This window comes from Puma concolor, chromosome D4, assembly GCF_028749965.1.
Source record: "Puma concolor isolate L17-30 chromosome D4, mPumCon1.1.hap2, whole genome shotgun sequence".
Taxonomy (NCBI): domain Eukaryota; kingdom Metazoa; phylum Chordata; class Mammalia; order Carnivora; family Felidae; genus Puma; species Puma concolor.
The window spans coordinates 42,340,218-42,364,502 of NC_141679.1; the positions used below are offsets into that span (position 1 = coordinate 42,340,218).

Genomic DNA, 24,285 nt, shown 5'->3' on the forward strand with positions numbered 1-24,285 from the left:
ACTCATCCTGGTTTTCCTTTACGTTGAGGCAACAAAGTAAATACATTTTTTAAAAAATCAAGTGATAACACCAGGCTATGACAGAGGGAAATCAAAGGGGGGAAATAGCAGCATAGGAAAATTAGTAGACTATATTACTTTTATACAGATTTTAAAACATATATATCCACTAATTATCAATTTTTTCTAGATACATAAGAAATAAGATAAATTGCTAATAGACCCATTCATATACACAATTCAGTCAGTATAAATAACGTTTAATTACAATATACTAAATAGTCACCAGAAATACCACTTTTGTCCTCTGAAAGATTAAAAAATGAAAATAACACTTTTCATTGCTGTCAAACGTATTCAATTTTCCCCTCAAATGAAGTTTAGATGAAAACAATGTGAGTGACAAGCTCCGGCACAGGCAAATCTTGGCAGCCCTCAACTCTGTCTATCTCCTTGGCCTGTTAAGCAAAATTCCTTCACAAACTGTTGGTCTTTGCAATAACTCCTACAAAGCTCATTACTGCCAGCATCAGCCTATCCCCCATGTTGTGCATTTATCCCTGGGATGCATATCAACATGTGGCACATGTCCTTGACATGCACAGAAGAGCTGCACCCCAGGACAGCAGCACGCACGACAATAGTGTCGACTCTTACTTCTTTATGGTTGCTGGGATGTAACCGAGAAATCTAATAACTGTGACAGTGGGGCCTTTCGGTTTTTCCTTGCATTTCTAGACAGTGAAGCTGCACAGACACTAATGAAAGGTTAAATGAATAGGAATAGTTGACAAGAGGTACAATAAAGAAGGAGCTTGGTAATCCACAGACACTGAGCAGAGATCCTTGGTTCAAGCAGAGAAAGGACAGCACATCGTCGAGTCACAATATTTAAAACAGCTTGCTATACACAGAGGCTTTTGTGTCTGGGTACACGTCTGGCTTTGGACTAAAAAAAAAAAAAAGGGATACTGAAAAGGAATTTCAGCATGGGGCACTTTGGCAAATGTAAGGTCATAATAAGAGAAAAATGTTTTGTGTGGGTTGTTACATCTTTGTACTGAACACAAAAAAGCTGGGACTATGAACTCATGAACCACAAGTTCCAAGACAATACTGTACATTTTGACAACTATTAAATACTGTATCTAAAGGGCTGGTTTGATGTGATTCCCACTGGTAAGATATACATGCAATGACTCATATAGCTGTTCCACATTCGGCCTTCCTTGTGGAAGAATTCCTGATACTCATCTTAGAGTTCTGCAGTCAATTTCTAGTTTTCAGTGAACATGATTTGTTACAAATATCACTAGAACTCTCAAGCCATCTTCCACTCATTGCAAAACTTCCCAGCAGCCTAGTGTAAGGAAACTGAATTTATCATGCTAGCAAAGTTGAAGTACAAGGCAAACTTTTTGTAATTTCAAGTGACTACAATAGTGAAATGCCCTCAACTAACATTCTTAATTATTAAATTTATTTATTTTAGTTTAGTGCTCTTCTCACTACACCTTAAGGAAAGGTTATATACCTTAGGGAACTGATTTTAAATTATAATAGCAAAACTATATCTAAATTACTAAGAAAAAAAATGTTCCAGAATGTCAAGGGAAACATAGAGTAAAACACAAAAAAATATTTTGACGTTGTTAGGTATTGATTTTTTTTCAAAGAAAAAACTTACGACTCTGCTATGGCATGAACCTTAAAAAATGATGATCTGTAAAATCATCCTATGCATATGCATGAGTTGAATATAGGTTCACAATAAATGGTAAAAGCGTACTGAGAACATGTTTTAAAACAAGGCAGCCTCTTTGAACAGCCAAATTAAATTATAGCTGAACTCTTGAGTGTACTGAGGGATCTAATAAGCAACAAATAAAGACTTTTATTGGCTAGCAACATAATGAGAGTTACTGTGTGAAAGATGAAAAAAAGACAAATCTGGGTAGTTTATCTCATTGGATTATACTATTTACTTAAATGGTAAATAAGTTTGTCCAAAGTAATGCTACTAAAAACTAGTATGTAAATATTAAAGAGCAATTATGATCAATGACTCTTTAATGTAAACATATTGCAAATTCCAGTGGAAAGACTGATAAACAAATGTGAAATTAAACAACAAATATTGAATTTAATACCACTTAAGTTCTATTTCTTTAAATTTAACTTACTTACTGATTCGTAATATATCAACGTTATAAATGGTTTACTATTTTATGCTTATAAACGAAGCATTTATTGTAAAGGAATTTTCTCTCTGGAGTACGACAGTTGTATGTAGAACTCCTTCAAAACCATTATTTACAGAAAGGAGGTTGTCCTTAATGAACTGAAAGAAGGTATTCCCCTCCTCAGTGATTTGGTAGGAAGTTACTTTTAATAGAACTTTGAGGAGTGGCCTCCTTACAGAACTCCCTCAATTGGCGAAATAGACAGTATTTAGCAAACCAAATCCTATTTAAAGCGTATTTGGTCGCATTTTGCTTGATCTTCAAATCACTTCAAATCGCATAAAAGGTAGAGAACCCTAGAATCCTTAGCTGACTACTTAACTATTCTTGTAGAAAGTTCTGGTGCTTTTGTCACAGCTTAAAAAAAAAACCAAACAAACAAAAAACCAATAGCACCTCCAAGCCTAAACATTAAGCCAGTATTTATTATCTACTCTTTTTGTACAACATTCTGACTGCCAGAGTGATTTCTGTTAACCTTAAGTATATCTAATAAAATCATAAGGCTCCCTCTAGCTCTTCAGAGAGGAGTTTACTAACCAATGATCCTATGTAATTCCCATCCAACAGAAAAGATTTTAGGAGGCTCCCTCCTCTTCCACAAGAAATGTTTTCAACTGTTTCTTGCAAGGGTGTAGATGGTGTATGAGACCATCTGCAGGGGAATTCACAAAGCACTGCTCCTTATAGCCACATTAATTTAATCTATTAATTGCTTCCAACCTAAGCTTTGTATAGAAAATTCTAGAGTAAAACTTTAACCTGTTTAAACTACATATACATTCCCAACTTAGATTTACCAAGCTAGTTAAAATTAATTTTCATCTCGAAAAACAAATAACAACATATATGAGTATCTACAGAAATCCAAACTTGTGATCTGGTCTCAGTTCTAAAAACCTACATTTAAATGCAGAATCTTGACTTTAAAAAAAAAAATGTACTGACATCGTATCTCTGGAGTTTACGTAAAAGATGCTGATGGTAACTGCAGAAAACATTTCCACGTACCAAAGTATTTACACACAACACTGGTAATGACTTTCTTAATTGTTTAATCTTTTCTGCGTTTCAGTATTGGATATTTTAGGGTGGCAGTTATTTAGAAGACTATAAATAATACAGACGAAGTACACCATTGATATTTAGCCTATCTTACGATAGTCATAAAAGCCACAGTCAACAGGCAAATCATTTCAAACAAGTGAATATGAAAAGTGCTAAATTGAAAAAAAAAAAAAAAACGCTAAAACGAACTCCACACACTCACAAAGGTCATCTTTCACATACTTCAGGAATATTTAAAATGGTGCTGAACCTTAACTATAAAATGAAAAATAAAGGGAACCACGAACTTCAAGTCATCACCTATTCTGGTCTCCCTTAATATAAGAAATATTCCCAGGAACAACAAAAAGAATAGCTCCTTCCACCCCCAACCCCCGCCCCTTTTTGAGCCAGTGTCCAATTTCTTCTTTTCTGAACAGCTGTATTATCCAACTTAAGTTGCTCTGCTAATTTCAGTCCCACAAGGACTAACTTGGAAGGCAAAAAAATACAAGAAAAGATCAATTTGCTGGGAAAGATCAAATGAGAAAACTGTGGGGACAGCACCAGGTCAGCGTGTGGAGAACTAAGCAGACCTGTTCTTCATTAACTGTGGCTCTCTGGGGATGTCACACACTACCTGTCCGTGGGCTTTATTGAACCGCCTAACCCGCCTCTCTGTTCCATTCTTCTGGGCCCAAGTGAATCATATCCTGCTGCTGACAAGTTAGCAGGGGACTGCGGCTGCAACATGAAAGTACTTTTCTTTCTTGTCTAAATCAGGCAGATTTTTGAAAAGACGACACAGCATTGACTCGTGACATGGCAAGATGAAACGAGAGGTCTGGGCCGGTCTTGGAGCTGTGCAGATAAAAGTAATCAAATGACACTCCTGGAATGCAAATTGGCATTCTTGACTGCAGCAATTGCACAACCATGAAACATCCCTGACAGCAAGCAAGATTAGGACAAAATGTTATGTAAAGCACTGAACTCAAAAACTCTCACTTGAAAATTCAAACTGTAACACTTACATTTTAATATAGCAATAGTCAGCTCTGCTTTTGTCTGCTTCTTTTTGTAATCACATATCCCTGCCTGACGGATCTCTCACATTTCAGGTAGAAGAAAAAAGAAAATTAGGTATTGGGAATGTATAACTGCTATGAATGTTTCCTCTATATTTATTTTTAAAAATCACAGGAGGGTGGCTGGTGCTTGTTCAAAGTTCTACATGCAAACAACACTGAACTTAATATTCTCCAGAGGGAAGGAAAGACAGTTTCAGACTTTTCTCACAAGATACTCAAAGAAGAGTTCACATTCAGGTTCAATATTATTTCCCTCAGGTGAAGATACTCTTGTACTTTGATAGAGTGATTAGCAATCTGGATTTCAAATACTCTGCTCTCCGGGAACAGAAAAAGTAGCTGCAACTAAGAACTTCATTAAGGCTGAACACTTTAAATGAAACAGCTACAAATATACCATAAAACGCAGATACCCTAGAAAGGTTCGCAAGGGATTCTGCGTGTGTGTGTGAGTCCAAACGGTAAAAAAGGAAGTTCTATTAACTGGTATAAGGTCTCACTATTCTGGAGTATGTCTTCAAATCAGACACACTAAATATTAGTGCCAGGAATAAACTCTTCCAGTTAAAACATGTATGTGTGCGCACAGGGAACATCTGAAAATGCACGATACAAAGCAGTGGATCACGAATGGGTGTAGGCACTTTCCAAAATGATTAGTATTTGGGAATAGACGTGTAGACAAACAGCACACAGGCTGGGGTAAAGAAAAATAGTACCTACAACGGGCTTTTACAGTGTTCCCGCGTAAGATGCCCCTGGAAGAAAAACCCAAGCACTGAACAGATACATTTAATACTTTGTTTTGACGCCTCCGCTTAAAACACAGGTTCCGACCATTGCAAGTGTCCACGAAGTACATAAAAAATCATAAGGTAGGCCACTTTCTGCCACTTTAATCCTGGGTACACAGGATTATTTTATGGTGTCTTTCGTACATCAGCTTTACAACAGCTTGACTCTAGGGTAAATGGGAACCACTATAAATCGCACGCTGCTTTCAAAACCACTTTAATTTCTGTCAGCGTTACTGTAACCACAGTCTTGGGCGCACGCTACTTTTGTGTGTGTGTGTGTGTGTGTGTGTGTGCGCGCGCCTGCATTTGACAGTCGCATCTCCTACACTCCAGTTGTGACTTTGATCACTGAAACAAGAGATGTCACATTAGGGGGAAGGGAAGAGAGGAAAAAAAAAAAAACGCCAACCCGCTATCTGCCTTTTTTTCTACATATTCCATCTACACGCAGAACACAGTATATCGGATCCCCCGGGGGGAGGGGGGCAACAATAGCAGCACTGGGTGGAAGCAAACTAAAGGGAAGGGAGTGGTCCAACCCCATTCCTAACAAATCACTTCCCCGAAAGCGGACAGAGCGCTCATCACCACGCGAACTCACTGCACGCTGCCTCGCTGCAGAGAAGCCGCTTCGAGGAGAGGAGCCGTGCTCGAATCTCGCCTTCCCACCTCGTCCACCACTTGCACTGGGAACTTTTCCTAGCCTCACTACACGGGGGATGTCCTCCAGTTTTCTTTTCTTTTTTTTTTTTTTTCTTAATTCTGCCCCCCCCCCCCGGGCCCCAAATGCTACCCTGCAGGCAACGTGTAAGTAAAACAATTGGGCGCCTTGAAAACTGCACCTCAAAATCTGTCTCTTTCGGGTTTATTTTCCTGCCCCACGTTTCGCACATTCTTCAGAAAGTCTCCAGGAGCACCTTCCTCCGTTTTCTTCATGTACAAAGGGAGGGTTCCCGAACGCGAGGGCGAGGGGAGAGGAAACGCCAAGGTGCCGGGACCCGGCGGCCGCGTCCTCGCGGCGCGGCGCACCAGCGCGCCCAGGCGCCCACGCCCAGCCGCCCGGCCCTCACTCGCGGGCAAGTTTTAAAAGTTACCGTTGTCCAAAACGCTTTCCTCTCCGCCCCGAACTCCCTCCAGCGCTCCATTCATCCCCCGCCTCCCTTCCACCCCGTCCGCCCCAGCCCGTCCCAACTCCCTGGAGCCTCTCGCTCGCCGGCCGCTCACCTTTCCTCGCCCGCCGCGGGAGGGGGCGAACTTCCGAGCCCCTCACTCTCTCCTCACACACATACCCCCCTCCCACCCCGGAGCTCTCCTCGCAAACTTGGGCCAAGTTGAGGGGAAATTTCGGGAGCACGGCGGGGGCCGGGTCGGGCTGGGGTTCTCCCCTCCAGCCCGCCCTCCTAAGCGCCCCCCTCCACCTCACGCCGCCGGACCTGAGGAAAACACGGCCCCCGGGCGGCCCCGGGAGCGCGCGGGCGCGGGGCTCGCGTCTGACGAAGTCTAGAATAAAAAGGAAAGGAGGGTGGAAACTTCTTACCATCTCGGCATGCTGGTTGTCAAGTGCAGCCCCCGCCTCTTGGTCTCCTCTTAGCGGCCGCGCCTGGACCAGCCCCTCGGCCGCCTCTCGCTCCTTCTGTCTCGGCCTTTCTTTCCCTCCCCCTCCCGATTTCCTCCGGGCCGCCGCTCTCGCCGCCTCCGCCTCTCCCCGCCCGCCCGCCCGCGCGCGCCCTCGCCGCGGCCCCTCTGCGCTCAGGTGACTGATTTACACACGCGCCCAGGGTCGCCCTCGCTCTCCAAGTCGGAGCCTGCAGAGTTCCCCGGCTCCACGGGACAAAAAAAAAAAGGAACGGACTGTCCCAGGAGGGGGCTGCTGTGGGGGGCGGGGGAGAGACCGGCGGGCGAGGTGACCTGGGGCGGATTTGCAAGCCCCACAAGTTTCTCCTCTCTGCAAAATTGTCGTGACTACAATGTTGCTTCCCTTTTGCAAAATAGAAGTGGGTTAGTTTTGTTGTTGTTTGTCCTCAGATTCTAGGGGTTTCGTGAGGGAGGATGTATATTTCGCCTCCCCACCCCACCCCCCGCCCTGTTACTGTTCGCGCGGCTCCTGGTGGGGATGGAAAAACAACTTTGGCGCCCCCCGGGGGGTGCGGGCGTGGAGGTGGAGGTGGCTGCCAGCGCCCAGCTGTCAAAGGCAGAAACCCCGAGGAAAGGGCGCGAACTTTATCCCGACTGCAGCAAACCGCGGCGTCGCTTTCCTTTTCGGGCGCTCGCCGGTCTGTGTCCCCTTTGACCAGTTCCTCCTCCCGCACCGCCGCCGCCGCCCCCTCCTCCTCTCCCCCTTCCCCTTTTTCTCTTCCGCCGCGGCGGCCCCGGCGCCCCCTCGCCCCCGCCAACCCAGGTCCTCCGCGCGCCGCCTGACAGAAGGTGAGGGAAGCGGAGGAAAACCCAGGGGACACAAACTCGGGACAGAACGTGCTGGGCGAACAGGCAAAAAAGTTGCGCGCAGCCACGGGGGGAAAGTTACTGGTGGCAGCGTGTTTTGTGCCGGCCCAGACGTCGGCTTGCGGCGAGGGCTTCCTTCCCCTTCCCCGGGTCTGGGCCGCGGGCCTCGGGCTGGAGACGGCCCGGGGAGAGGAAGGGGACCGCCGTCTCCGCGGGGCAAGACCGATCACATCTGTGGGTGACACTCAGCCGGCCCGCGTCGTCCTGTCTCCGAGACGCAAAAACGCACACGCCTGCAGCTGAAGGACATTTCTTCAATGCAAGCAAAACACACTCCCCAGCCGGCCGCAAGAAGGGAGGGGTGGGGGTGGGGGCGAGTTTAATCACCATCCGCTTTCTAGCGTACGCTTTATGCCAAAAAAACATCTCTGCGTTGTGCAGATTGATCATAGCTGGAGCAAACTTTCTGCTTATCTGACATGGAAGGAAGGCACAGGTTTCGGGCAGATTCTCTGAGCACTCACTAGAAATCGGAATCGTGGAGCACTTTTGGCAGAACAACAGGTTTGAATCATCCCTTCTTCCTTTCTGCCTTCCCCGAAGTAGAGGGGCAGAGAAACTGCTCCATTGCATCCAGAGGTCAGAATTAAATTCCTTTGAAAATATGTAGCCTTGGAAGTACATACTTCTAGGTTCTTTGATGCACAGTCTGGTCTTCAGTTTAATATAAATTTTCACAACAATTAAAAAGAATATTTGGGAGGCATGATGAGAGACTATGGCCCAAGTAGCCACAGCTGTTCTGAAAATGTGATTAGGCTTATTATTCACGTGGATCGCGCTTTTTAACAGTGGGGCCACCGCACCTGCAGTTCTGTGTATTGATTGGGTCCAAATTTCTGACCGTGTTTAGGCCCTTGGAAAGCAGATTTCAACTCATTTCTGTATTTGTGTAATTCTCTGCATCATCTTGTTGTGGAAAGGTCTGTCTGGTAAGGCTTCTACTATATTATTTATAGTAAATACCTTATAGCATTCTAGGCACATGGTTCATCTGGAGGTTTCTAGTGGGAGACAGATTACTTCTCTAGAGCATAAATCAAAGTAAAGACTATCTAATGACTACGCATATATATATATATATATATATATAAATGCATGTTCTCTAAGAAGGCTCATCTTTAAATGATTTGATTAAGGTGTGGAGCATGTTCCCTTATTCTGTAAACATCACTGTAACATCATCCTATAGTTTGTAGAAACTGATTACACAAGGGATAATGACGACCAAATGTGCATTCTGAGCAACTGAGGATCATCACAAGAATTCTCCAGAAATGAGCCAAGTTCCAATGTGTTTTCCTGTATCATGGAGAGACGAGAAAAGCTAGTTGCTAATTTCAGAGTCATTACCCATACAAATCCATTCACACACTTACCGCTTTGGACAACTGACAGACCAGCAATTGCCAAACAATTGTATTCACACAGTGTATTTTTGGCTGTGCACCTACACTGGCCAACAGCAGAAGTTATTCCACATCAAGTAACCTGTAATTTACATTCCCCTGATTGGTTCCAGATCTGTCTGTTTTTGATGTTAGCATACAAACAATTTATGTGAGGCAAGATGTGTCTATTTGGGATCCAGTGCCTTTCTAGAGAGTCCTCATTATAAAGATGTGTTGGGCCGAAAGAGCAGCCCTTGGAGAAGGTGGAAGAATTTACAGAAGCAAAGATACAGAGAACGCCACAGCATCTCATTTCCTCCAGTGCGTTTGTATGGCAATTGGACTACAACCTAAACTCTTTTGTGACCTGCAAGACTTGAATGATCCATTCGTGCTGGGCTTTTCAACTGTTTTCTTCCGGTTTTTATTCCTCTTGTGACCACACTAAAGTCACACTGGCTTTCTTTCTGTCCACCTTGCCAAGCTCTTTCCTGCTCTTTGCCCTGCCATTCTCTCCACCTGGAATATTCTCCCATGTTTTCCAATGGTTCCTTCTCATTCATCACATTTCAGCTCTAACTTCACTTCTTTAGAGTCTAATTAAAGTAGCTCTTTACCCACTTCCTGAAACACCCCTCACACTTTCTCCCATTACTTGTTTTCTTTATGTGCCTTAGAAGTATCTGAAATTGTCTTGTTTATGTGCTTATTATTTTTATGCAACTAAAACATGAGCTCTGTGAGTGCAAGAGCTGTATTGACCTTGTTCGCTTACATAGCATTGGTCCATATAACGGTGCCAAGCACAAAATAAGCTCTTAGAAATATTGGCTGAATTAAGGAAGAAATATCAAAATCATTTCCCTATGTTGACGATGACCTTAGGGCCAGACAAGTTCGCTCTAGGAATATGAGGGGGAGAAAAGCGTGCCATATCTCTTCTTTTGGGGGTGGAGTAAAAACTGTTGACTTCCTGTACCAGAGGTCTTCAAAGTGTGGTCTGGGGCAACCCTGGGGTCTCCGAGACCCTTTTAGGAGGGCCATGGGGCCAAAATTATTTTTATTATATACCGAGCAATTATTTGCCTTTCTCATTCACATTGTCACAGATGTACAGCAGAATTTCCCAAAGGCAGCGTGATGTGTGATACTCAACAAATTGAATGCAGAAGCAGAAACAAAAAGTTACCTATCTGGTTATATCAGACATTAAAGAGATTTGCCAAAAAAAATGTAGATCAGTGCCACTTTTCTCATTAATTTATTTTTTGTTCTGGAAAACATAGTTGTTTTCATTTTAAACATGGGTATGTATTCGTTTTCTAGTGCTGCTGTAACAAATTACCACAAATTTAGTGGCCTAAAACAACACAAATTTATAATTCTAGAGGTCAGAAGTCTGAAATGGGTTTCATCAAGCTACAATCAAGGTGTCTGCAGGCCTGTTTTCCTTTCTGGAGACCCAAGGGGAGAATCTTTTCCCTTACCTTGTCCAGCTTCTAGAGGCCACCCATATTCCTCGGTTCTTGATAGCCTTACATCTCTAAAGCCTATGATAGCTAGACATGCCTCCTTCTTTCACTTATACCTAGCCTTGTGATTATATTGGGCCCATTTAGATAATCCAGCATAGCCTGCCCATCTCAAGATCCATCTCAACATCACCTTAGTCATATCTGAACATATTCACAGGTACCTGGGATTAGGATGTGAACCATTATTAGGAACCTTCATTCCACCTACCACAGTATAGTAATAAATGATTGCCCTATTACTATTATTTTCATTAAATACACTAATAACCATTTAAAATTTTTCAGAGTTTAAATTTGTGATGCAATAAATACTAATACCTACTGCATAAACCAAAGCTCTTTGCAGTCCTCAATAATTTTTAAGAGGTCATGAAACCAGGGGCACCTGGCTGATTCCGTCGGTTAAGCGACTGACTCCATTTCTGCTCAAGTCATGATCTCACGGTTCCTCAGTTTAGGCCCTGCATCAGGCGCTGCGCTGAGAGCACCGGAGCCTGCTTGGGATTCTTTCTCTCCCTCTCTCCCTGCCCATCCCCCACTCTCTCTGTCTCTCCTCATAAATGAAAAACTTTAAAAAAAAAAAAAAAAAGGTCATGAGACCAAACAGTTGGAGAATCACTGGCCTGCACAATAGCTATTTTCCCCTTTTTCCATGTCTCAAGTTAAACTAGATGGTACTAAACTGATTATGCTTCCCCTGTTTTTTCTGTTGTGATGGGTTTAAGGATGGGCATGTTACTTAGTTCTGGCTAATGAAGGATGAGGGGAAGTCTTTGAGGGCTTGGAGATAAGATGTTTTATTCACTAAAACAAAAAGACTGGAAAGAAATAAATTGTCCCCATTCTGCTTTGAATGTTAGGATGTGAGACCTTGGCACCTGAAACAGCTGCATCTGTCTTGTGACCAGGAGGGAGTGCACACACCAGGGATGACAAGGTAGGAAGGTGGAAAGCACGTGAGCTCTTGATGTTGTTTTTGATTTGTTAAATTAACCAACACCAGGTAGTTTAGGACGTCTTGATACATGTTATAATGAATCCCTTCATCATTTAGGCCACTTTAACATTGCTTTTCTATTACTTTCAGCTTAAAGCTTCCGAAATAAAAATACATGTCTGAGTCATATTTTCATGCAGGAATTCCTTGCTGTCATTTTCTATCAAATTTATATATTTTTTTTCCAAATTCTGAAAAAAATATGTCAAGAAATCAGTAAAATGGGGAAAGTATTATAATTTTCCTGTAAGAATTAAAACTCAACCATCTGGGGCGCCTGGGTGGCGCAGTCGGTTAAGCGTCCGACTTCAGCCAGGTCACGATCTCGCGGTCTGTGAGTTCGAGCCCCGCATCAGGCTCTGGGCTGATGGCTCAGAGCCTGGAGCCTGTTTCCGATTCTGTGTCTCCCTCTCTCTATGCCCCTCCCCCGTTCATGCTCTGTCTCTCTCTGTCCCAAAAATAAATAAACGTTGAAAAAAAAATTTAAAAAAAAAAAAAAAAAAAAAAAAAAACTCAACCATCATTACAGAGACATAACTAGTTCAAATGAATGCAAAAGCAGGAAATGCTAACATACAAGTTGAAAGTTACTGGTGACCCTTCAAGAAATGGTTACTGTCTAATCAGTAAATTTGTAGTTGTGGCTACGTTAAAAGTATGTGTCCATGGCCCTGTCTGCTGCTAATGACTCATCATTCTTACAAATTAAGTAAATGTAAGTTTATTTGTATAGGATATTCTATACAGATCTTATGAGTTTTGTTCCAAGAAATAGTCATGTTTTAGAAACCAAATAAGTCCTTAAATTTAAATTTTCAACATGTGATTTTGTGCAGTGCTATTAATCTTGATAGGAGATTTGGAATGTTACATTTTTCAAATACTGCCCAATATATTCACAGTGGACTGCAGCTCTTTGTAAATTTATTAACCCCTAAGAAATGCAAAGAGAAGGAAATACAAATATTATTGGAGGTGGGGGATCTGAACTTAAAAAAGAGCAACCCAGTTTCAATGTCAAAACCAAAATTAGGGGGCGCCTGGGTGGCTCAGTTGGTTAAGCGGCTGACTTCAGCTCACGTCATGATCTCTCGGTCCGTGAGTTCGAGCCCCGCATCGGGCTCTGTGCTGACCGCTCAGAGCCTGGAGCCTGTTTCAGATTCTGTGTCTCCCTCTCTCTGACCCTCCCCTGTTCATGTTCTGTCTCTCCCTGTCTCAAAAATAAATAAAACGTTAAACAATTAAAAAAAAAAACAAAATTAGGGGAGACAAAATATTTTCACCCTTAAAAAATTAGTTTATGTGGAACTACATATGCTAATGCTCAACTTGAAGATGCTTTCAGACTCACGATTAACAATTTGACCAATGTGAGCACAAAATGAAAGAAATTTTTCTATGATTATAAGCTTAATCGTGAAACACAGGTAAAGACTATCAGGTAAGGCAATTAATATATTCTAAGTTTTAAAATTTCATTTTATCGATGGTAATTGTTGTTCTTGCAATTTTTAATGTCTTTTGCTTGGGATTTATGTTGATGTTTTTGTTTTTTGATTTTTTTTTAGTGTTTTCCATTATTAAATGTCCTTATCAGGTAGAACTAATATTACATGTTATTTAAATAGATAACCTTCTTAGAAATATATTCATAATACTAATAAGCCATGCATTTATTATTATTTTTTACAGAAAAATTATAACCATATAACAGAAAAAGGATTCACTATTTATGATTATGGTCACTATTATTATTTAATAGTATATGTAAGTGAAGTGTTACATAAATGCTGAATAACTTATGATTTGGGGAAATCTCAGGAACTTCAGTTCTTATTCCTGAATCCAAAGATTAGTATCTGTCAGGAATTTAAAAACACAAGATCTATATTTGTCATATATTTTAAAATTGTTCTGCCTTAGAATACCTCTTAAATTTTGCATTATTTTGGGGTACCTGGCTGGCTCAGTCAGTTGAGTGTCCAGCTTTGGCTCGGGTCATGGTCTCACAGTTCTTGGGTTTGAGCCCTGCTTTGGCTCTGTGCTGACAGCTCAAAGCCTGGAGCCTGCTTCAGTTCTGTGTCTCCCTCTCTCTGCCCCTCCCCTGCTCACACACACACACACACACACACACACACACACACACACACTCTCTCTCTCTCTCTCTCTCTCTCTCTCTCTTTCTCTCTCGAAAATAAGTAAACATTAAAAAAATTTTAATTCTACATTATTTTATAGTTATCCATCAATCATTTTGAGGATAAATACCCCACAAGTATTTATCCCAAACTTCATTCTCTTGGACTCTTAGATGCATTTAGTGTTATTGGTCAACTGCTTTCCAGAACTCTCCCCTCTTGTGGTTTCTTTCACATTCTCCTTCATCCTAGCCTCTTCCCACTGCTTCACACACTCACTCCTCCTCACTCGTTCCTTTGCGCAAAAGGTCAAACCTCCCAGCCCTTCTCCTGTCTTTATTGTGGTCATCTTTGGTGTCTGAACCATCCCAACTGCAACATGGTCTTTATAATCATTTTCCCCCAGTTCTCCTGCCTTTGCTTATATTGACTACATGGATCTTGTAAGGTAAATGCTCAACAAATAATTTATCTTCACCTCAAACTTAACCTGACACCGAAACCATCAACAACCCCTCCTTTTTCTGTGTCATTCTTTCGTTCACTCAAGGGCAAACCTTATATTCATCTTTGAATCATTTTTTCCTACCTTCGTGTCCCAAATCAAGTCATTTACTAAATCACATAGAAGTTCTTTTGTTTACTCCTCATGTTTGTCCATTCCTGCATCATTCATATGACCACCATTCTTTCAAGTTAACAAATGCAACAGCTTTTTACTTATACTCCTTATGTCCACCCTCCACTCTCATTCTAGTCTATTTGCTGTCAGATTTTAGTTTTTTAAAGTCTAATTTCTTTAAATTTATTTATTTATTTTGAGAGAGAGTTAGAGAGCCGGGGAGGGGCAGAGAGAGAGAGGGAGAGAGAGAGAATCCCAAGCAGGCTCCAGGCTGTTAGCATGGAGTCCAAAGTGCATGGTGCTCAGTCTCACGAACCATGAGATCATGACCTGAGCCAAAAATTGAGAGTTGGAGGCTTAACCAACTGACCCACCCAGGCGCCCCTCAATTCTATTTTTATTACATGTACCTCCTTTGCATAATAGATGGCTAAAATAAATAACTTCCATTTCACCCGGTTTTCTACTATGTCAAGTCAAATTGTAACATTTGCTTTTTAAAGCTCACCTTTATTCAACTCTCATACTTAGTACAATGCCTGGTACCTAGTAGTTGATCAATAAATTTGTTTTCAATGAAAGAATGACTTACCACATCTACACTGTGCTTTTTCCTATTTGAACCTGCTGTTCTCATCAAATAGGGATCACCTCAAACATGTGTGATCATCTCTACATGTTCTTTCTAACTGGATGCATACCTTCCTCTTTACGTACTCACATCTGTGCCAATTTGTTTCCACCAAAGTTCATTTGAAATCATTCAGAAAAAGAGGCACAACTACATTAAGGTCATTTTTGATTATAGTTAAAATTTACTAAGTATCTACCATGTGTTAGGTTCTTTATCATTTTCTTTACATATTTATGGAATCTTCCCAACACACTGTAGAGTTAGACATTATCCTTCCTACTGTATGGATGAGAAAGAGGCTTTGCAGCTTTAAATATCTTGCCTAAGGACACACAACATGTAAGTGTTAAAGTGAAGATTGCATCTCAGGTTTATCTTCTAATCCTTAAATACTACCCATCTTTCAAGAATTTGATCAAATGCCACATCCTTCACGGAATCCTCCTTTATTTTTCTGGCCTTCTTACTCTTCTGAACTTTTATAGCATTTATACTATAAATGGAGTATTGATTCATCACCTAATTGCATGCTGTTGTGTATTTATGGTTGTTTTGCATGTGTCTATCTTCTCAATGAGAAAGTAAGCTCTTTGAGGGCAGAAACCCTATTGATTACACATTTTTCAACCCCGCACCATCCTTGGTAGAGTGACAAGCACATAAACAAAGAAAAGTGTTTATGAGATAATTTATGAAAACATCTTAGACTGAAATAGTTTCAGATAAAGAGCATATTTCTATAGGAATTAAAGTCCTCTTATCACAGTTCTAATGTTACATGTGCTAATGATTAAGTTTTGACTCCAGTTGTGTCTGATCATCTGGACATTAGGGCCAGGCCACTTTCTGTTTGCTTTATTTTAATTTTTTTAAATGTTTATTATTGTTTTCAATGTTTATTTACCTTTTTTTTTTTTTTTTTTTTTGAGAGAGACAGAGACAGAATGCAAGTGGGTTAGGGGCAGAGAAAGGGAGACACAGAATCAGAAACAGCCCAATGCTGGGCTCGAACTCACGAGCTGTGAGATCATGACCTGAGCCAAAGTTGGACGCTCAACTGACTGAGCCATCCAGGCACCCCAAATGTTTATTTATTTCTGAAGGAGAGAGAGAGAGAGACAGAGTGTGAGCTGGTGAGGAGCAGAGAGAGGGAGACACAGAATCTGAAGGTGGCTTCAGGCTCTGAGCTGTCAGCATAGAGCCTGACACGGGGCTTGAACTCATGAGCTGTGAGATCATGACCTGAGCTGAAGTCAGACGCTTAACTGATTGAGCCATCCAGGCACCTCCTTTTGCTTTATTATGATTGCATAGTGTTTTGATGTATTCACTTGTTGCTTTACTCATGTAGTGTGTCAGCTGCTAAAGTAGGGAGACTCTTTGTTAAAGCCTCATTGCTTCTGAGTTATGTGGATAATTGCCGTGTAATTTGTCAAATAGAACCCCCTCCCCTATGTATCTTTGCTCATCTCCTGTGTTCTCTGTGCTTGTATAGCCAAGTCACCTTTTTCCTACTAAGAAAATATGTATCTCATTTATGTACCACATACTTCTTCCTCCATTCATATATAATTGTTTAGCGCTTACCCTGAGAATGCTTTAAAAATGTGCCTGATTAAATTTTAAGGCCCTCGTTCTTATCCTACACTTATGACTAAAATGTCATAAGCTATTTATCTTCTAATTTGACTTATGTAAGCAAAAGTGTTTATTATTTTGCTGGGCTAATACTATTCAGTTATATAAAACTATGACTCAACTTGTCTAGCCTAAAAGAATGCAAGGGTCTCATTCCATGTACTAAATCTCTACCCAAATTACCAACCAAAGTTAAACACCTTCTGAGTTTGGTTTTGTAGCCAAACAAAACTCACAGGGAGTAATTTACAGAGAAATCCATCAAGTCAACAAGTATGAGACTGATGGCCATTTTGATAAAGTTGAAGAGGTTGAAATGCTGTAGGGCTTTAGGCCAGGTGTAAAAAGGCCGAAGGTTGAGCTTAAAGCATAGTTTACCTAGGGATGGCCCTATTTACCTTCACCTGAGCTACTGCATCTCCTGGGGACCAGAAAATAGGAAGTAACACTTACTGAATATCTACAAAGCACTTTACCCTGATCATCTCACTTTATTTTATCAATAGCCCTGTAAGGTAGTTATCATTCACATTTTACAGATAAAGAAATTAAAGCCCAGAAAGATGAAATAACTTTGTGAGGGCCACAGGGCCTTTCTACGAAAGTAGAAAACTCAGAATTATAGCAAAGCTACCAATTCCCATGTCATTGCTTTGTCCACTAATGGACATATGTATTAAATGACCATATGGTCTCATACTCTCTGACTCTTAACATCACCAACAACTTTGGGGAAGTCCCAATCACTTATTTACATAGATTAATGTGCATGCCAGCCTGTAAACAGGACTGAGGATTTGTATGGCCTTACATCCACTTTACACATAGTTAAGAGTACCGTGTGCTTTTCCAAATGTAGCTTTATATTATGGTTCTCTTTTATTTCTAGATTTATAATGGAGAAATAAAACTTGTATGTATCTGTAGCTTAAAAGTGGTTAACATTCTTCTCACCCGAAGATTTTAGTGCAGTAGGTATTGACGATGTTATTATTTAAGATTTTTTTTTTTTTTTGAGAGGTGCCTTCTGGTATAACAGGCAAAAGCAATCTGGTGGCTTTGAGTGATTGCTATTCACACTTGGTAATGAATAAATTCCTTTGGCTCTCTTGGAGGAGTCAGAAGGGAGTCATTGGTTTAGTAGAGTTGTGGCGTAAACATACCAAGCCAGCTCATCAGTGCTGCTGATCTCGTGCCCTTCCTCTGGCAAACCATGTGTCGGATGTGGTAGGAAAAAAAAATCTCTCTTTCAGCAGCAGAATGTGTGCAAGCTACACCCTGAATTATCCCATGATGACCTTGCATATGCAACACATGCCCTTGTGACCACAAGACCCGACAACTGTAATTTCCTCTGCTTTTCATCAGAGCTCTTCTGCTGCCTGCAGCAGGCACAGCATATAAGGGTACAGCTACTCCTCGAAGCCTCGTATACCTGCCCTCCATACTTTACTACCTGTGTGTAAAAGATTGTCCAATAGGAAGCTGACCGCACTGCTTACACAAACTCTGAGTTCATCTTCCTGGGTGAACCGTGAAGCCTGGCTAATATTTACTTTTACTGTACAGCCAGGTGACATTTGGGGGATATCGCGTAATGCACTTGCTGAAGTCATTCCAAAGATCATTATTAGGCAATTTCTTAGAGCAGTCCATAGGGTAGAGGCATTTCCCCCATGACATCATTGATGGGTATTTCATTTACTCAACATATACATATTTAGCACTTACTAGATGCCAGGCACTGCTCTAGGTGCTGAGGATGAAGCCCTGACCAGAATTAGAAAAGGCTGGTAGTCTCCCTGAGCTTACTATCTAGTGGCAGAGATACAATGAAAAAGTTAACAGATGAGAGTTCAAATGGTGACACATGCTTTAATGACAAATAGGTGCTGTGATCCAGAAAGACTAGGAATGGGTTGTTGGTTGTGGATAACTGTGATTGTATGGTTTACCTTGGATAGTCAGGTGGTATTCTCTGACCAGGTGATATTCCAGCTAAGATCAGAACAATGATAAACCTTGTAAAGATCAGTGGGAAGTTCCTCCTAGGCACAGGCCCTGAGGCAGGGAAAAGGGTGAGAAAGGAATTTAAAGAAGGTTCCTGTGGTTGGTGTGTCCTCAGGGAAAGGAAATAGTGGGAAGGGAAAATAGGCTTTAAGTAGGAGAGGCTAGGCAGAGAGAACTCAAGTATTCAGTCAAAACCATTACTGTGAATAAGGAAAGATCCAAAGTTGTTTGTAGTTCTAGATGAGATGAGGTTCACCAGCCAGAGAATCCACTGTTGGATTGGGGCAAGGTAAGGCAGGGGGCATAGGACCTTGGGTACATGGTGGGAATCCTCAGTGACTTTCCTTCTAACAGTTTATCTAGAGGCCGGATTTTCAAATCCTGGCAAATGCTGATACCAAGTTCCACAAGTGGATCCCTGTCACCTTTGCTTTGTCATTGGTGTTATTTTAAATTCCCAGAGTTTCCTAAGGATTCAAATGATGGCATACTTTTAAAAACATTATATTGGCTTATTATTTCATTTGCATTACACTCAGAGTAAAAGATGGACATGCAAGACTAGATATTACTAATAAATGCAAAGTGGCTTGACATTTAAAATTTTTTTAACATTTATTTATTTTTGAGAGACAGAGTGAAACAGAGCACAAGTGAGGGAGGGGCAGAAAGAGGGGGGTACACAGAATCCAAAGCAGGCTCCAGGCTCTGAGCTGTCAGCACAGAGCCCGACACAGGGCTCGAACTTACGGACTGCAAGATCATGACCTGAGCCAAAGTCGGACATTTAACCGACTGAGCCACCCAGGTGCCCCAACTTGACATTTAAAATAAATATCCCCAAGCCCCATTAAGTATTTTCTCACCACATGTTTTCTAAACCGCATTCAGAAATGCTCACTCAAACTTCCGGGACCATTGGCCCTTAGTCTGACTCTCCAAATGGCTCTCTCAAAGCCTCCTTATGTGCCTTCATCCTCCTAGAGCTAGTGGGTATCCCCTCCAAGGAACATTGTGTGGCCTCATCAGCAAAAAGGCGGCATACCTGTGGTTTGGTACGGAGTGAACTGGGCCAGGAATCTGGGGAGCAAGCCTTTATTCCCATCATTGCCAGTCACTCTGGGATCTCAAGCTAATCAAATCTTCTCTGTACTTTAATTTATACCCATGCAAAATGGAAAACATAATACTGTAATGGTGCTCTAAACACACACAGCCAAATCTGTTGTGAACAAAATGCTTAGGGTATTTCATTTGCTTAAAGCTCAGAGACCTGACCTGGAAACCTCCAGGCACAGAGACTGGAAGCTCTTAGGGAAACCTAACACCAAATAAGATGGGGAGAGTTTTACTCTGTTTTGGATATGGACATTTAGATCTGGTCAATGTGTCTTCCTATGGAGGACGGTGATAAATAGAAGGTTGAGGAAAAGCTAACCAAAGGCTAGCTTGCATGAATATCACTTGCAGAAAGACTAAACATTCACCTATTTATGCCCATAATATCACATTAAAATGTAGCAGAGTTTGAAATTGTTTAAACTCTTTATTAAGTAGCTTAAACTCTGTATTAAGTGGCATATTCTACCACAATGAAAGGTTTCAGTTCCATTCCAGTTCAAGTCAGTTTATCAAATCCTGACTTTGTGTAGGCCATTGTACTCCCACTGAGGGGTAATTATAATGTAGTTGCTTACAACATAGTAGGAAGATAAGCACAGTGAGGTGGGGCAAGAAAAGTGCCATCAACAAAGCCCTAATAAAGACTCATAGGAAGTCTAGGGAGACCTTTCTGGTTGGAGAAATAACTAGGAAATGGTATATGAAATAGAACTGGAAAGATTCCAATAGGCAGAGGGCACAAATTTCAGGTGGAGGAAAATGAATGTGCAAACAAAGAGTGTGTAAGAAGCAAGAAATATTTGTTTGAGATGGGGGAAGGGCAAGTAGTATATGGTAAGAACAGTGGATCTTAAACCTGGCCCTGAATTAACAACTATTGAATTAACTGGGAAGGTTTAATAAAAACACAGATTTCTGGGCTCCTTCCCAGACCTTATGAATGAGAATTTTTAAGAGTGGAGATCTAGATTAGCTTGCTGCCCCCCAACCCCCCGCCCCCACCAGTTCTCCAAGTGATTTTATTTTATTTTTTTTTATTTTTTTATTTTTTTTAACGTTTATTTATTTTTGAGACAGAGAGAGACAGAGCATGAACGGGGGAGGGTCAGAGAGAGGGAGACACAGAATCCGAAACAGGCTCCAGGCTCCGAGCTGTCAGCACAGAGCCCGACGCGGGGCTCGAACTCACAGACTGCGAGATCATGACCTGAGCCGAAGTCGGCTGCTTAACCAACTGAGCCACCCAGGCGCCCCTCCAAGTGATTTTAATGTATAACTAGGTTTGAAAATCACTGGAGTAAGTTTTACTGTACTCTGAAGAACCTTGCCATGATTGGCCATGTTGTAGAATGATGTTTTCCAAACTTAATCTTGAAAATCAGTTTAGTGAATCTCATTTCATACTTTCAAAAAAATTCCAAAATATCAGAATACATTTGTATGCTATAAGGATAGGAATTTTTTGTGAAAGATTTGTTTCTGTTGTTTGTGTGTTTGCTTATATATGTTTGTGTTCTAATTCTTTATATAATATTAAATGTAGTTTCTTACCAGTTTCTTCAGTCAAAAAAATAAAAGGTCTGATTATGGAGAAGATTGTATTTATTTTGGTTGGTAATGAGGAGCTATGGAAGCTTTTGAGCTAGGGAATGACATGATCACATTTATACTGTTGATAATTATTTAGGCAACACTCTAAGATGGACTGAAATGAGGAAAATAGGAATGAAAGATTAATTAGAATCTATATCCATTACCAATTTTTAAACATCAGACTGATTAAAATACATATGAATTCTAAAATTATTTATATTTCTAATAAACATAATTAACATTTTTCTTTGGGTTGTTTTGTTTTTTTTTGAGAGAGCATGTGTGTGAGCACATGCGTGAGCAGTCTACAGGGGCTGATAGAGAGGAAGAGAGAGAATCTTAAGCAGGCTCTACACACAGCATAGAGCCCAATGTGGGCTGATCCCATGACCATGGGATCATGACCTGAGCCTAAATCAAGAGTCAGAGGCTTAATCTACTGAGCCACCCAGGTACCCAACAGTTTTCTTTATTAGGCCAGCAAGCACATCAGGATTGGTCAGGAGTTTCAGTTATTATGATACACCTCATTGTATGAATTCTAGAGGAAAAAAGTAAAGGAAGTACCTAGAAATATGTTGTACACAATTCCTAAAGTAGGTTTTAGTCTAGGATTAGTCATTATGTTATAGACAAAGGATGTGAATAGACATTTCTTCAAAGGAAATGTACAAATGACCAATAAATACGTGAACATTATGAGTCATCAGGGAAATGTAAATAAAAGCCACATTGAACCCATGCTACAACATCGGTGAACCTTGAAGACATTATGCTAAGTGAAATAAGCCAGTCACAAAAGGACAAATGCTGTAAGATTCCACTGATATGAGGTACATAGAGTAGTCAAACTCATAGTAACGAAGAGGACAATGGTGGTTGCAATGGACTGCGGGGAAAGGAGAATGCAGGGTTCCTGTTTAAGAGGTACAGAGTTTAAGTTTTGCAACATGAAAGAGGTTCTATAGATGGATGGTGGTGATGGTCCCATGACAGTCTGAATGTACTTAATGCCACCGAACAGTACACTTAAAAATGGTTAAGATGGTACATTTTATATTATGTGTTTATTGCATTTTAAAATTACATTAAGATACTACTTCACATCCCCTAGACTGGTGATAATCAAAAGACAGATAATAATAGATGTAGAAAACTCAGAACTCTCAAACATTCCTGGTGAAAATGTAAAATTGTGTAGTCACTCTGGAAAACAGTTTGGTAGTTCTTCAAAAAGTTAAACATAGAGTCCATTCCTAGACATGTTATACCCAAGAGAATTGAAAACTTATGTCCACACAAAAACGTGTACAGGAATGTTCATAGCAGCATCGTTCATAATAGCCAGAAAGTGGAAACAACCTAAATGTCTATCAACTGATGAATAGATAAATAAAAAATTTAATGTCCATTGAATAAAATATTATTCAGCCATATGAAGGAATATAGTAGTAACACATGCTACAAAATGCATAAGTCTTAAAAACATTATGCTAAGTGAAAGAAACAAGACACAAAAAACTATATATTGTATGATTCCATTTACATGATATATCCTGGATAGCTAAATCCGTAAAGACAGAAAGTAGAAGTGGTTCCCAGGAGCTGGGGGAAGAGGAAATGGTGATTAAGTACTAAAGAGCATTATTTCTTTTTGGTGTGATGAAAATATTCCAAGACCAGATATTGGCATTGGCTTCACAACCTGTGAATATACTAAAAACTATAAAACAGTACACCTTAAAAGAGTGAATTTTATGACATGTAAATTATATCTCAGTTTAACAATGGAATAGACTTTACCCTAAGTTCATACAAATGGGCATTGGGCACTCTGATTAAGTACACATGTTACCTGAAAACCTGACTTGATCATTTACTAATGGTGTGGTCAAATGGTGTGCTCTAAAACAGATGATGTAACTTCTCTGTGCTATAGTTTCCTCATCTGAAAAATGGAGACAATAATAATGACTATTTCATAGAGTTAGGCTTTGTAAAGATTAATGAATAAACCCAAGGAAACTGTTTGGCACAGTATATAGCACATAGAAAGAGTTCAATATTAGCTAGTATTCTTTTTCTTAAATACTATTTCAGGTAATTTCAGAAGTGCTGAAAAACATAGAACTCTGTTCTTCATAGAACTCCTCTGTTCTTCTTCCTCTTAGCTTCATTACTTTTCAACATTAAATGTTTGTTATTTGTCTATCTATCCCTAGGAGAATGTAAACATTATCAATGTAGATCTTTGGTTTTGTTCAGTGCTATTCCTGGCACTTGTAAAACAATGCAAGGCCCACGTAGGTGCTCAATAGATATTTGTGAATATACAGAATAAAAGAAGGCAAGAAAGCAACTGGGGATACCAATATGGAGATGATGTGGGTTTAGTTCCTGTTCAAGTCTGGGACAGGTATGGATTGCTAATTGTCACCAATTCCAGAGCTGAGACTGGGAGGCTGGAGCCTCATCATTTCATCACAGACTTTGCTATGGACTAAATTGTGTCCTAAAATTCATACTGAAGGCTTAACCTCCAATATGATGGTATTTGTAGTTGGACTGCATGGGAGGTAATTAGAGCTAGATGACATCAGGAGGGTGGGGCTCTCCTGCTGGGATTAGTGACTTTATGTGAAGAGGAAGAAAGAAGAGATGTTCTCTCTCTACCTTGTGAAGAGACAGAGAAAAGGCAGCCATCTGCAAGCTAAGAAGAGAGCTTTCACCAATAATTGAATTGGCCAGCACCTTGATCTTAGACTTCAGCCTTCAGAACTTTGAGAAATAAATGTCTGTAATTTAAACCACCCAGTCTGTGGTATTTTTGCCAGACACTAACTTGTTTAATACAGGTTCCTTTTCTCTATGGAGACCATGGAGTGTGTGTTAGAGGGGGAGATGGTGAACAATGCCTTTTAAACC

At 40.7% G+C, this 24,285-nt stretch overlaps 2 protein-coding genes across 7 annotated transcripts in view; one reads left to right on the forward strand and one right to left on the reverse strand.

Annotated features, from left to right (window-relative positions):
• The window catches only part of BNC2 (basonuclin zinc finger protein 2), a 440,387-nt gene extending 433,573 nt beyond the window's left edge, over positions 1–6,814 (reverse strand). Inside the window, exon 1 of one of the 6 annotated variants that reach the window (XM_086685357.1) lies at positions 6,716–6,814. Coding sequence is in view for 3 of the 6 variants with exons in the window: in XM_086685360.1 (XP_086541486.1) it covers positions 6,716–6,718 (3 nt within the window). In the remaining 3 variants the exon portion in view is untranslated. Of the gene's footprint in view, positions 1–6,402; positions 6,692–6,715 lie in introns of those variants that run through there. The other 5 variants (XM_086685360.1, XM_086685358.1, XM_086685361.1 and 2 more) reach the window with 5 other exon arrangements.
• Positions 6,815–7,076: 262 nt separating this feature from the next.
• The window catches only part of LOC147574826 (uncharacterized), a 29,962-nt gene continuing 12,753 nt past the window's right edge, over positions 7,077–24,285 (forward strand). The window contains exons 1-2 of the mRNA XM_086684683.1: positions 7,077–7,602; positions 11,467–11,543. Of these exons, the coding sequence (XP_086540809.1) occupies positions 7,228–7,596 (369 nt within the window). The 5' untranslated portion in view covers positions 7,077–7,227 and the 3' untranslated portion in view covers positions 7,597–7,602; positions 11,467–11,543. The remainder of the gene's footprint in view (positions 7,603–11,466; positions 11,544–24,285) is intronic.